The sequence below is a fragment of the Neopsephotus bourkii genome, unplaced genomic scaffold (genome assembly GCF_033783945.1).
Source record: "Neopsephotus bourkii isolate Nb327-2 ecotype Australia unplaced genomic scaffold, CSIRO-AGI_Nbou_v1 NB_882, whole genome shotgun sequence".
Classification (NCBI taxonomy): domain Eukaryota; kingdom Metazoa; phylum Chordata; class Aves; order Psittaciformes; family Psittacidae; genus Neopsephotus; species Neopsephotus bourkii.
The window spans coordinates 767,687-780,393 of NW_026901376.1; the positions used below are offsets into that span (position 1 = coordinate 767,687).

General features: G+C 40.8%; 1 protein-coding gene across 1 annotated transcript in view; it reads left to right on the top strand.

Annotated features, from left to right (window-relative positions):
• The window catches only part of GNA12 (G protein subunit alpha 12), a 43,919-nt gene extending 35,265 nt beyond the window's left edge, over positions 1 to 8,654 (top strand). Inside the window, exons 3-4 of the mRNA XM_061356970.1 lie at positions 495 to 545; positions 1,520 to 8,654. Coding sequence (XP_061212954.1) covers positions 495 to 545; positions 1,520 to 2,089 — 621 coding nt within the window. The 3' untranslated portion in view covers positions 2,090 to 8,654. The remainder of the gene's footprint in view (positions 1 to 494; positions 546 to 1,519) is intronic.
• The last annotated feature ends 4,053 nt before the right edge of the window (positions 8,655 to 12,707 follow it).

Sequence of the window (12,707 nt, forward strand, 5' to 3'; positions counted from 1 at the left end):
GTTCATGGCTATGAATTTTAAACAAAATGCATTGGTTTCTTACAAACATGTTTCATTTTTACTCCCACCCAGTGGCAACTAACTGCATTCATCATACAAGGAGAAAAGTAATTCTTTGTGTCAAAAGACTGACTTCAGCAACACTTCTTTGCATTGTAAAGATTTACTAGCTAGATTTGAGTATTTAGTGAGATCTCTATTCAACTTTGATTCTTCTAGAACCTGTAGGGAATTGCTTGTGGAAGAAATATTACCTTACCTCCATGGTGGTGGTATGTTCTGGCAGCTCCACTTCATTATCAGCAGTTTATGTGAATTAAGATATGTACTCCTAGTGTTCCAGCTCCTGAAGCATATCAAGATGTTGCCCAAGCTTCCACTTGTGCTACTGCTCTGTGAGACCTCCATGCATATTGAAAGTGAAAGGCTATAGTTTAGTTGGATTTGCTATCCTATAAAAAAAGCTTAATTCCTGTCTCATTCCTTTTCCACAGGGTGAATCGGTGAAATACTTCCTGGATAACCTGGATCGGATCGGTCAGCTGGTAAGATGTATCTTCTCTTTCTGAACCGAAAGAGCTCGAAGAGATATTTGAAGCCTGGGTGTGCTATGATTAGTGGGATTTGATGTTCGGAATTTTTTGTAACAATGCATTAAATAACATCAGTATTCTTTCTTTAGGAATAGTAAATTCCACCCTTATGAAACTGAAGCTTAGTGTTTGCTTCATCTTTTTTGACAAATGACAAATACTGTTTATGGAAGTTGTATTTGTGCATGTATTTTATCAATTGTTCTATACAGCCTCTGGATCTCATTCACTTTTCCTGACGATCTGATGGATGCTGCTACTTGAGGTATCAGAACTAAACCTTACCAAATAAAAATAATTGCCAGCAGTTGCAGGATTCCAAATCTGTAATGGAAACATCTGCCAGGAGACTTGGAGGACAAAGAAGGGACATGACTTTCCTAAATAGTAACAATGATAAGCTTTCGAAGAACAAACCTCTCTACAGTGGTGGGCTGGGCCAGAGCCTGTGGTAGAACATGTTGCTGTACTTGCTGGTCATAGAGTATGAACCTGGGAGAAGTACTTCCACTAAAGCTTGCAAGATCTCCTTTGTAAGAGTAATGAATTGTAAAAAATATCCTTTCAGGGATGACTTGATCTGCTTTACTGAACACTTCCTAAATGGCGATTATGCTGTAGCTAAGAATTTCTTGGTAAAAAAGTAGATGTCAGCCTGAAAACGGGAGGCTTGAAACATAGAACTCTGAATGAGTGCATTGGTCCTGTATTTTTATTCTTGTATGTCCCAGGATCTTCCGTAGCTGTCTACAAGTATGTTGAGATAAATGATCAACAGCTCATTATTTAAAGTTGAGTATTCCTTCTTCACTTGTTCATAGAAAAAACATGATTCCTGTTGATTGCTCCTATTGTTTCAATATTCTTGCAATAGCCAGCGTTTTTGAAGGACAGTTTTTTGACGCTCTTCTCCTTTTCTCTTACAGAACTATTTCCCCAGCAAACAAGATATTTTGCTGGCTAGAAAAGCCACCAAAGGGATAGTAGAGCATGACTTCATCATTAAAAAAATACCTTTCAAGATGGTGGATGTGGGTGGACAGAGATCTCAGCGTCAGAAATGGTTCCAGTGCTTTGATGGAATAACTTCAATTTTGTTTATGGTCTCCTCTAGTGAATATGATCAGGTTCTGATGGAAGACAGGCGCACAAATAGACTTGTGGAGTCCATGAATATCTTTGAGACAATAGTTAATAACAAGCTTTTCTTTAATGTTTCTATTATCCTATTCCTCAACAAGATGGATCTTCTTGTAGAGAAGGTAAAGACTGTCAGCATTAAGAAGTATTTCTCGGACTTCAAAGGCGACCCTCACAGGCTAGAAGATGTTCAACGTTATCTGGTGCAGTGCTTTGACAGGAAGAGGAGAAATCGTAGTAAGCCGCTCTTCCATCACTTCACCACTGCCATAGACACTGAAAACATCCGCTTTGTGTTTCATGCCGTGAAGGACACGATCCTTCAAGAGAATCTGAAGGATATTATGTTGCAGTGAAGGAAAACAGGCAATGTTCTGTTAAAGTTTGCCAGAGGGTTAGATCAAAGTTTTTATCCTTTCTTTATGGCCCTTGCATGTGGTGTAGGACCCATGCTAATTACTTGGCTCAGGAATGCTGTAAACTAGCCAGTCCAAACAGAGGAGCTATAGGCCGAAGGAGTCAAATGTTGATGTTAGCTACTGAATCATTTGGACTAGAAACACTACTGAAACATGGCCATTGTAGGTTCTGTACCTAGTTTGGAATGCTGAATAACACAACCACCTTCTGCCTTCTTAGAAAAAAGAAATCTCTGACAAACCATGTATGGAAGACATGTTTTAAATGAGTATGCTCATTTTTCAGAGACACTAGTCATACAAACTGCCTTTTTTTTTGTAGTTTGGAGGTGCTGAGTCGATCAAACTAATGTTAAACCTAAGAGATTGGCAGCTCTAATGGAGAACGTTAATGGAAGTTCTGTTCTTAACCCTTAGCTTTGCCAAGAGGTCTGGAATCCCCTTATCAAGGTGGATGCACAGCCTTTGTCTGAAGGTTTTGCATGAGTCTCCTAAGGCAAAAGTATGAAACCATGTAATGAAACCAGTATTGGAGTAAATTGGGGGGAAGTTAAGGATATGGAGAAGGGTTTATTTTGCACTATGTGTGAAGGGTATTGTATCATGGGAAAACTGATTTCCTTGGTGAAGCAGCCTGTGCTAGAGCACCTGACCATGTATCTGCCCAGTGGGTGCTCAAGTGAGATGTACGTGATGGAAATTGAGCACTGTTCTCGCACCCACAGTTGGCAGTGTCTGTGAAGGTTTGGTATCTTGTGTAGCAGGGCTTTATCTATATTCAGAACTTTGAAAGCTGATTAAACTCTTAAGCAAAGGTTTTGGTAGTACAGCAGCTGCTTGATTAGTTCCCAAGAGCTGACCTTATAGGAAGACTGAACACCCTAGAGATCCCAGTTTTACAGCTGCACTGATGTGTTTGGACAGCAAGACCTTGCTGTAAAATTAGCCTTTAATCTGTGTCTTAATGGGATCTTTAGCCTATAGTAATGCACATGGAATTCTGAGTACAGTAGAGTTTGGTGTTGCCCATTTTGGGCAATGGTTTGTGTGTCAAATTGCAAGAGGCGATGGATAATATTGATATGAACTGTTTTTTTCCTAGCACACTCAATCAGTGAAACTGTCAGGTGCCTTTTTTGTGTACAGACATATCTGATCTTTTCTACTACAGTGGGGAACATGGACAAACTGAAGATCTGCCTTTCATATCAGCACTGTAGTGCTATCCTTTAGGTAACTTTCAAGTAGTTTACTGTGCAGTTTTTGTCACAGTTTTTATCCAAGAAGAAAACCTGAAGGGCTGTTTGTACCTATAAAAAGTCAACAGATTCCCTGGAGTTCTTATCCCCTTTGAGCCTGCAGTGGCATGTCAAAACAAGCAACATTTTACTTCAGCTGGTAATCCCATGGGAAATGTGGTCAAAAAAAAGTCCTGTTCTGTTATCCTTTCATGTTAATTTGGATAAAATCTGGAATCTTTCTTCCTCTCTGAAGCTTGCAGATGTTCTTATCAGTATTTTTGTGTACTTTCCTAATGTAGCAGTCTTTTGGCTTTGTGGAGGCTTCAGAGTGGAAAAGATGTGGCTATTTCAGTGCTGTGCAACATGCACAATATTGAGGTAAGAAGCAACTGAAAAAGTTACAGTTAGAAAAGTTTGACTTCAATTTTGAGCAATCTTAAACAGGGATTAACTTCCTTGTATCAAGTCTTATTTTTGCCAGGACCAACTCTGTCTTAAATATTTACTCATTTTTAACCTCAGAGGGGAAATATTTTAATGTGACTCTAATATTCAGATGGGGAAACTCTTAAGATTACTACAATTGAAAAGGTGAATGTTTCAACACAGAGTGAAGCAAACCAGTTTACTTAGATTCAAACCTCATGTAAGGTTTGTTTCTCTAAGCTGAAGACCAAGACTGTTTTCAAAGCTTTCAGATATTCTTGGAGTTCTTGGTAGTAGCTTCCACTTCACTGGGAAAGAGGAGGCAGTTGTGGGCTGACCTGACTTCTAGGTTGACTTGACTTTATTTCCTAGCTTGCTGTGAGCTTTATTCTTTCACTACATTTTCTACCTGAGTTGATGAGTTAATACTATGCTTGTTTTCTCGAGTGAATTCAACATTCCCTTTCATCTGTATTTGTTTTCAAGAATTACCTCAGTTTTATGTCTGAATCTACTGTAGTTTTACTGGGAGGCATAGCATAAAACTTCCTGTTCTGTTTTTTCTCTTGATACTCATCCATTATTATGTATCCTTAGTCACCTTATGGAATTAAAACTCTGAACAGAGCTAGTAATACAACTGCCATTTTAACTTAAAATCTGTACCTGGAAAAGAAACAGCATGAGATATCTCATATTGAGCTCTAAAGCTTGTTTTTTTGTACGACACAGCAGTTTTGCACACTAAATCAGAGTTTTAGGGAACCAGTTTGTTCACCTCAAGCCCACTATTGCCTTTCTTCTTGTTACTGATAAAATGGGCCTAAGCGTGGTGTAGTAGACTGCAGATGAAAGTCAGTAGTTTGGCTCTGTAGGCTCTGTGTTCTGTTGGACTTTGATAGGGATGGTTCACACCAGGATCCCAAGTTTAGGAAACTCTCCTTGCAAAAGTCAAAGCACTTCTCAAGTTTGCAAAGGATCTGGCAGATGAGCAAAAAGGACTTGTTTTTTTTGATGGCATCTTATTCTGCAAAATACACTCCACTTCCTGCCAGTATGGAGGGATTTTGTGTTTGGTTTTTTCAAGGTAAGCTGTAGTAAAATAAAGCCAGAAAATCATGTTATGGTAAACCAGTTAATTACTACAGCAGAACTTAGGTAGATTAGGTCGTACAAACATCTCAAGGCAAGCTTGGTTGGCTGCTTAGTCCTTTCACAAGAAACAAATAGCAAACTTTATTTTAAGTGACATCCTGGAGAACTGTGCAGGTCAACACAGCTGGAGAGAACATCTTTTCTTCTCAACTTTGTAGTCTTATTGTTCATCTGGCTAGTCAGGAAATGGGTCACAGGCAGGAGGATAATCAGACGGAGACCTTGAACTGCTACTACCTACTTTAAAGAGCAGCCTTTTGCTGTCCCTCCTCTCACCCGCCGGTCAATGTCCAGTGGCAGGGTGTTGCACTCGGGTTATCTGTCGCAGGGACAAAGAGAGGAAGTGCTTGCAGTGTGTGCTTGTAAGAGAGACTTACGTAGGCTTGCAGTTTTAAGTAGCAGAAACTAAATGGGAGTAATTTATCAAACACTACTTTGTATCTGTTGTCCTCAAAACAGACTTTAAGCTAATATAGTGTCAGTCATTCCTTCAGATTGCAGTGCTGTCATTCTCTGAACAATTCTTAGATGGCATTATGAGGTGACATGGTGAATTGGAATTAAAAAGGAAGAATATTTCTCTGCAAGTGACGTATTTAATAGGCAGTTGTCACTTTGAAGGAATTAAATAGCTCTTAATGTTGAAAATGAATTAATATTGATTACAGAATAGAAGTTAGTGGCCACTCCGAAACCTGAAGATGCTTCCAGTTTGATAGAAAGAATTGGTGATGTTCTATTTAATAGATAATTTGACTAATGAACTTAGAAATATATTTAGGATTTTTGAAGTAATGCTGCATAAAACCTAGAACTAAGTGTGTTATGAGCATAAAGAAGCTCCTGAAAACGACAGTTCACAGGCTTTCTGAGCCAAATAAAGACTGAACCTCAGCCAAGCAGACAGAGTGGAGAAACAAATGGCAAAAAGCCTGTAGTGAAATGGAGTAGGAAGAGCTCATCTGTATCTGGCATTGCAGGCAAAAATGTCATGTCACTAGGATAGCTAGATTAGGTTTTGGTATGAAAACCAGTCCTGGTTACTGTAATCTGCAAAGAATTGTAGGATTTATAAATGAAAGAATAGACATTGAACCACTGAAGAAACTAGCAGCTTTCTTTACTGACAGGCAACTACCTTCCACAGAATTCCATTTTAGAAAACAAGTCCTTTGCTGCCTTTCGATGGCTGTCTTTGTGGATATTAACTCCAAGTTTTGGAGTCTTTCCTATGGATGTATCTCTAGTTCTCCTGGAAAAGACAAACCATTCTGCTGCATGGCACTACAGGATTTCTGTAAAAGGCCCCTCTGATTTTCAAGCTTTGACACTTGACTTAGCTTTGTGTCCTCAGATTTTCAGGAGCACTTCCTGGGTTGAAAGACACCATGCTGCATGCCAGCTTGAGACATGAACACGATATGGAATAACACCTCCATCCATTTCAGCTTGTCATGTAAGCCAAACACTGATCTCTTATGATGAGAACTATATTGATTCCTTGAAGTTTAGTGGGAGCCTCTTCTCTATATCATTTTCTAGTACAAAATCACATGGTGTAGTCAGGGGTTTTAATATAGCACTGCCAACTCTTTACCTCAGTACACTCTATTAATTCTGTAACACAGAAAGTGGTGGGTAGGACGTTTCAGTAGCAACTCTCAAACATCAGTGCCTACGTTTGTAAATGAGTGTTTAACAGGTTTCTAGGGAGCATCCAGTATGGATCAGGAAGACTGGCATGGTCTGGGCCAGCACTGGCCTGAATTAACATTGACTCCACACACTTCTAGGTGAGGACTGTCTAGCCTAGTGAGGAAGTAATTGATAAGACAATACAAGACCTAGTGCTTTTTAATATTACCTGTTTTGTAATTAGCTGGGGTGATATCTGCTTTGTGCTGTGAAGTGGGCACTTCTTTGTTTTAACACTAATCTTTTTTGCATAGATGGAAGTGAGTGAAGCCAGGATATTTGGAGCTGAAACTGCCACTCTGCTACCCAGGTTGATGCTATCTCTTTGCTTATCTTGGTGGTTGGACAGTTTAGCTTGATTCTTGACTTTTTTTTATCTTTCTATAATGGCATTTGGAAAGCAGTGTTGAAGTTTGTCTATGTGTTGATATGCTTGTTTTCTTATTGGGTGGGGAGTATGGAAGTATTAGATTGTCAGTGCTAGTGGTTCTGTGCCTGGCTTGGTGAACTGTATCACAGCCTAGCTCTTGGCATATGTCTGAAGGCCGTATCTTCTGTCTGATGTGAAAATATTCACAGCCAGAGAGAAAAAAAAGAGCAGCACTGACTTCAAGGTGGGCATTCTGGTAAAAAAGCCAAAGTATGTTGGAAGGGAGCAGGAGGGGGGAGCTATTTTTAAACAGATCCCAAAAGCTGATGATGTTTGGAGACTGTATTGAAGTGAAATGCCATCTGCATTGACCCTAAAAGCTTTGAATGACTCCAGAGAGCTATTGGCTGTGAATTAACAGCAGCAGGTTGGCAAGGCTGTGGCTCTGCTGCGGCTGCACACCCTTCCATTGTGAATCTCTCTTCATCTGCTCGTAGCTGGTGCCAAAACTCAATTCCTGCTAAAATACAATTTGCAGATCTCTGGCCAGTCAGTGCATCTTACTCCTTTCTAACAGCTACTTAAGCTTTCAAGATATCAGAGCATGAGAAGTATTCCAGGAGAATGGCTAGGTAAGAGACTGTTTCCATTATTGGAATGAGAACTACAACTGATGGAGAGCAAATCTTTTTGACAAGTAGGACGTGAGAGAGCATCTTATGAGGGAAGTAACAGATTTTGAATAGCATTGCTTCTCTGCTGGTACTTTCCATCAATCTCTTGTGCTGAGCTTGTGTGCAGGCAGTTGGGCACAAAGGCTGAGAGGAGGTAGCAGGGAGAAGGGGGATGTGGAAGAGAAATGATCTTTTGATAGCTCACAAGACTTGGAAAGCATGGTGATGGACTTAGGTTTGAAAACACGTGTTCAAACTCCCATTTGCATTGAAGCCATTAACTCTCTTTAGGATAATGAGTGCTCTTCCAGTGAACAGGTTTTGTTACCTGCAATGTGTAATGAGTTTGAATTGCTGATACAGGTTAAGAAGTATTTCTGGAGACTCCACTTAACAAAATGGCTAGTATTTATTGCTCTTGTGATGAGTTGTCTTGTTTATGGAATCAATATGTATGAAAGCAAACTGACAAAACACAAAGTTATCTCGTGACACAATCATGTAGCTAGGAAGCCAATTAACGTTATCTTTTATTCTGCAATTTACTTGCTCTCTGGTGCCTATGCATTAACACACATACTATGCAATATCATTCTTTTTTTAAACCAGTTCACTGCATTGGGCAAGAAAGGCCTGAGTTTAGCCTTAATTTTCTAACAATTCACAGGAAAGTACTTAAAAAACAGTGACAAACTAAAAGAAGGTGAAAAATGCATTAAGTAAAAGCACAGTTCCAGACTGCTCACATAAGTGTCTTTCTAGCACCAAAACAGCATCCATGATAGAAGCAGCTACTTGCTGTAATAGTTTCAATTTACGAAAACTGTGTACTAGATAAAATTATATTGTGATGTGTAAAAAGTGTATTTTATAGCTTTGGTGACTTAGTTTACTGTTTTGTATATATGAATTTTATAAATCTATTAAAACTTGACTTGTTATTCTGTTCCATGGGTTTTCTCTTTCAACAGTCTAAAGTGATGGGGTTTGCTTCATTCAAAAAGTACCTGCAAGAGAGACACTTTTGGAATGAGTTACGGCATGGGCTACATGAAACTACAGCCATCATGCAACAAAATCCTGTTCTGTAACCTTTATGTACCTCCGTTCTCTCCAGTTCTGCCCTGAATCATTCTTCCCAAGTGTATCCAGGAACTGAAGGCTGGTGAAACATTAACCTATATAAAGCTTCCAGTTCATTTGCCTGTACCATTTCAGAAGCTGACTTAAGCGTTAGAACTGATGGGAAGTGGAAAGGGAGGCACAGCTAGAGTTCGTGCTTATGTATTTTAAGCTCAGCAAGAGAAGATAATTAAGCCTGTTGAGTTGGCAGCACCTGTTAGAGATTCCTCTTCTGCTGTGTAGCATCTGATAATAGCCATGGAACTCTCCTTGCTTCTTTTCCTGTGCCATTCCCCTCTATTGCATGCTGTGGTATCTCATATGGCAGTGCTGAACCACTGACCTTTAGAGAGTCATCTGTATCCCTGTCTTAAGGCATTGCCACCCTGGCATCAACTAACTCTGCCAGCTCCAGTTCTTAGGAATGTTGTTAACCTTTCCTCGCTTGCACTTGAAAGGTCACATCTGGCAGGCTTTTGTGGCAAGTCTTAGTTGTTTCCTGTGTAGACTGTTAATGCTTAATCAATTACATTGGCAGGTACACAATGGGAGACCCTTCATGGAGTTTGTCCTTTTTGCTGATCATTAGAATTGTTAGGTCATCAGTTACATCAAGCTTTTGGGAATGGTTGACTCATTCTTACTGGAGATGCTGAGCATTTCAGGTAGCAGTGTGCGTTGGTGGTGGTCAGCACCTCTGAAAATGAGGGCAGATAAATTGCAAATCCAGTATGTAGTAGTAGGGGGCTTGCAGGTGTGGTCATGTTCTTTCTAATCTGAAAAGCTCTCAGCAGCATCTCCAGGTGATCTCTTTGGTCAGCTCCATGAAAGCAAATTTAACCCTTTTCTGAGCCAAAATATCCTTGTGAATTACAGGCCTACAACATAGCATATAGAGAAAGTATAGCAGGTTTCTTAGTGGAGCGAGTAAAGAGCTCTTTGTGACAATACCTGCTGGAGCTCAGTGTTGTGCCAAGCTGTTGAGATCTTTGAATGACAGACAGGTAAGTGGCTGTTTTAAGTTGCGCTTCTGCCCTCTCTAAAGTTGGTTGGGGTTTGGTTGGTTTGTATTGATGGAGTTCGTCTGAATTGCTGAACATCCAAACTTTAAATGAAAATAAGACATTCTTTGGAGTGCCTGCCAAGCTCAGTCCTTTCCTAGTTAGCAGTCACATACCAATTTTGGTGGGACCTACGTTACTTGGAACTCACCGTGAGAGGCTTGAATCAAGGTATCTTAGTGACACTGGTTTTCCATACTTGCCAGTATTTCTGTACCTCGGACTATCTCGCTTCACACAGGAAAGATGTCCCTTCATAACTGAGCTGGACAGATGTTGCCCTGTAAGAACAAAGGCTGAAGCAGTCGGTTCTGCAGGTAGGTTTGTCTGTTCAGGACCAACAAATGCTTGTACCCCAGGGAGAGCCTGAACTCAGTGTATTAACATTGAATTCTCTTCCACAGCTCAGCATGGCTCCCTGTTACTAGAACATCCCTTCTGCAACTTCAGTAGTGCAACACTTTGAAGATTAAAGGGAAACATGGCTATTTCCCTAGGGAGAGGCTTCTCTAAAATGCAAAGTAGGCAGGGCTGTGTAGCTTGTGTTTTTGCTGAAGTGTTCAGGGTGTAAGGTTTGGATTGGTTTTAGTAATATTGAGGTATTAATTACACCTCTTTGAGGAGGCAAATGAAATCCTTGTGGTTTCTAGCTCCAGTCTGGTGCTTCGTTATCCTGCACAGACCTGAGAGGAAGTTTATCCAGTTACTAACAAAAGTGATCAAATTTCTTGCCACTCTGCCCCAGCCTGATTAGCATCATGGAAAGCTGTGTGGTTCTAAGGGAGGAAGAGTTGTTAGAAAGAGTGTGCTTTCTTTTAAAGCCTTGCTTTTGCACAGCAGAAACAGACTTCAGTTAAAAGTACCATTTTTAGGGGAGGGAGATGGTCACATACACAGTTAAATCAGAAAGTGCTGGATGCTGGTAATGAAACGTCTATGGAAGACGCTGTTTTTTCCTCTCCTACCTTTGCAAGCTGCTATAGGTGATTCACCCCTAACTAGCAAAGAGTCTGGGGTTTTGGGGTTGTTGGGATGGTGGGGTATTTTCCCTTGACAGTTGCACTATACCCTACTCTCTTCAGTTACAGCAGCTTCTTGTTTTAAGAGTAGGACTGGAATGTTCAGCCTGTTTATTCTTGGGAAAAGATATTTGACTTTATGAGCTTGTAAAGCTATTAAAAGACTGTTTTCTGCTCTGTCCAGGATTATAGGCTTCAGAAGTTGCTTCAAAACAAGAATCCTTGAGTGTGGGGCAGAAAGGGTATGACTGGAGTTGCTTTGATCACTGAGGATGCTCTAGGTAGCCACAGGATGATGTTCTGAGTTAGACGAGTCTAACGTGAATCTGTGTTGGAATAATCCCGAAGGCAATGGTACATGAAAGATAACAGCAGCTTCAGGAGGGAGTTGTGTTTCTGCTGGGGGATCTCCTAAAGGTAGAGTTTACTTCTATTTACTTGTTAACAAGGCATCATAGATCATGAGGCAGAGAAACAGAAGTGCTGCTTTCCTGGGGCTGCTCTGTGGCAGTCTGCTGGTATTGTTGCCTTTTGGGACTGGACTCCTTTCCCATTTGGGTGCCCAGTTCCTTTTAGTGCCTGTCTTCTTGCAGAAGGCTCACCAAACTGTGGCACCCAGGTTTTCCTACCTACTGCCTTACTATACAGTGAAACTGTTCCTGGATGGTTTGTAACTGACTCCGGTCTCGGATGCTGAGTTGCAAGTAACTTTTGGGTGTGCACTTTTATATATAGAATACCCTACTACTTCTTGCTGATGGCTGATCCACAGCGTGACTTTCTGAAATGCCTCCTAAGTATCTCATCTGTATTTCTGTTCCACAGCTTACTCAGCAGCTTATTAGCTGCAAGTTCTGCTGCTGTTCCCACACTCATCTAAGTAGAAGTGTATCTCCCTGGAAACCTGCTGCTTAAAATGTGGGAAATCTTATTAGGGGCTTACCTTCCATTTGTTTTACTTCTAATGTCTGTCGGGTGTTTCCTGCCCTGCTACAACTCTGGTACATGCAGGAAGGGACAGGAATTGCACCTTTGTGCTTTAGTCCTGATTATAACCTCGATTTTCTGTGTAACCTTAGTCAGTTGATGCATTCCTCTGTGTCCCAGGTTGCCTCCATTCCTTACTCACCCCGATGTAAACTGTGTAGTGTAAGTACAAAGTATTAGTTACAGACTCTGGGAGCAAAATGTTGCTGTATCATACAGCAGCAGCACTAGAAACCTTTACTGATGAGATTAGTCACCTCCTTGGGAATGTCTTTGCATGAACCACCTGAAGTACAATATTGCATGGACCTTCTCTCTTATAGCTGCTGAAGGACTTTAAAGTGTATTCAACCACTTTCTGCCTTTCACTGCGAAGTTGCATCCTGCCTGTAGATCCTCCTGAGCTGCCCACGGGAGAAGGTGAAGCTCTTGAGTTGCCATGTGAATCTCTGAGTTGCCATGCTCATTTATTTCTTACCTGGAACACTTCTGAACAAGCTGAGCTGGTAAGTGATGGTTCTGTCAGTGATGGTGTCAAAAATACCTTGGTGTTGGTAAGCAACAGCTCTTCAGCAGGAATTCATGCTTTTGCAGCAGAGCTGACATGGGTCTGTAAGCCAAGTGTCACATAAGGAGTTTCCCACCTGTGACCTCTGCCACTTCAATTTGTTTCTGTGCCACCCCCTTTCTCTGCTGTCTTTGGACTTTGTTATGGTGGAAGGCTGCCTCCTTCCCTTCCCTTAGGCAATATTGTCATCCTGAGTTTATGGCCTCTTTCTGGAAAGCTTCTAAAGTTCATCCTAAT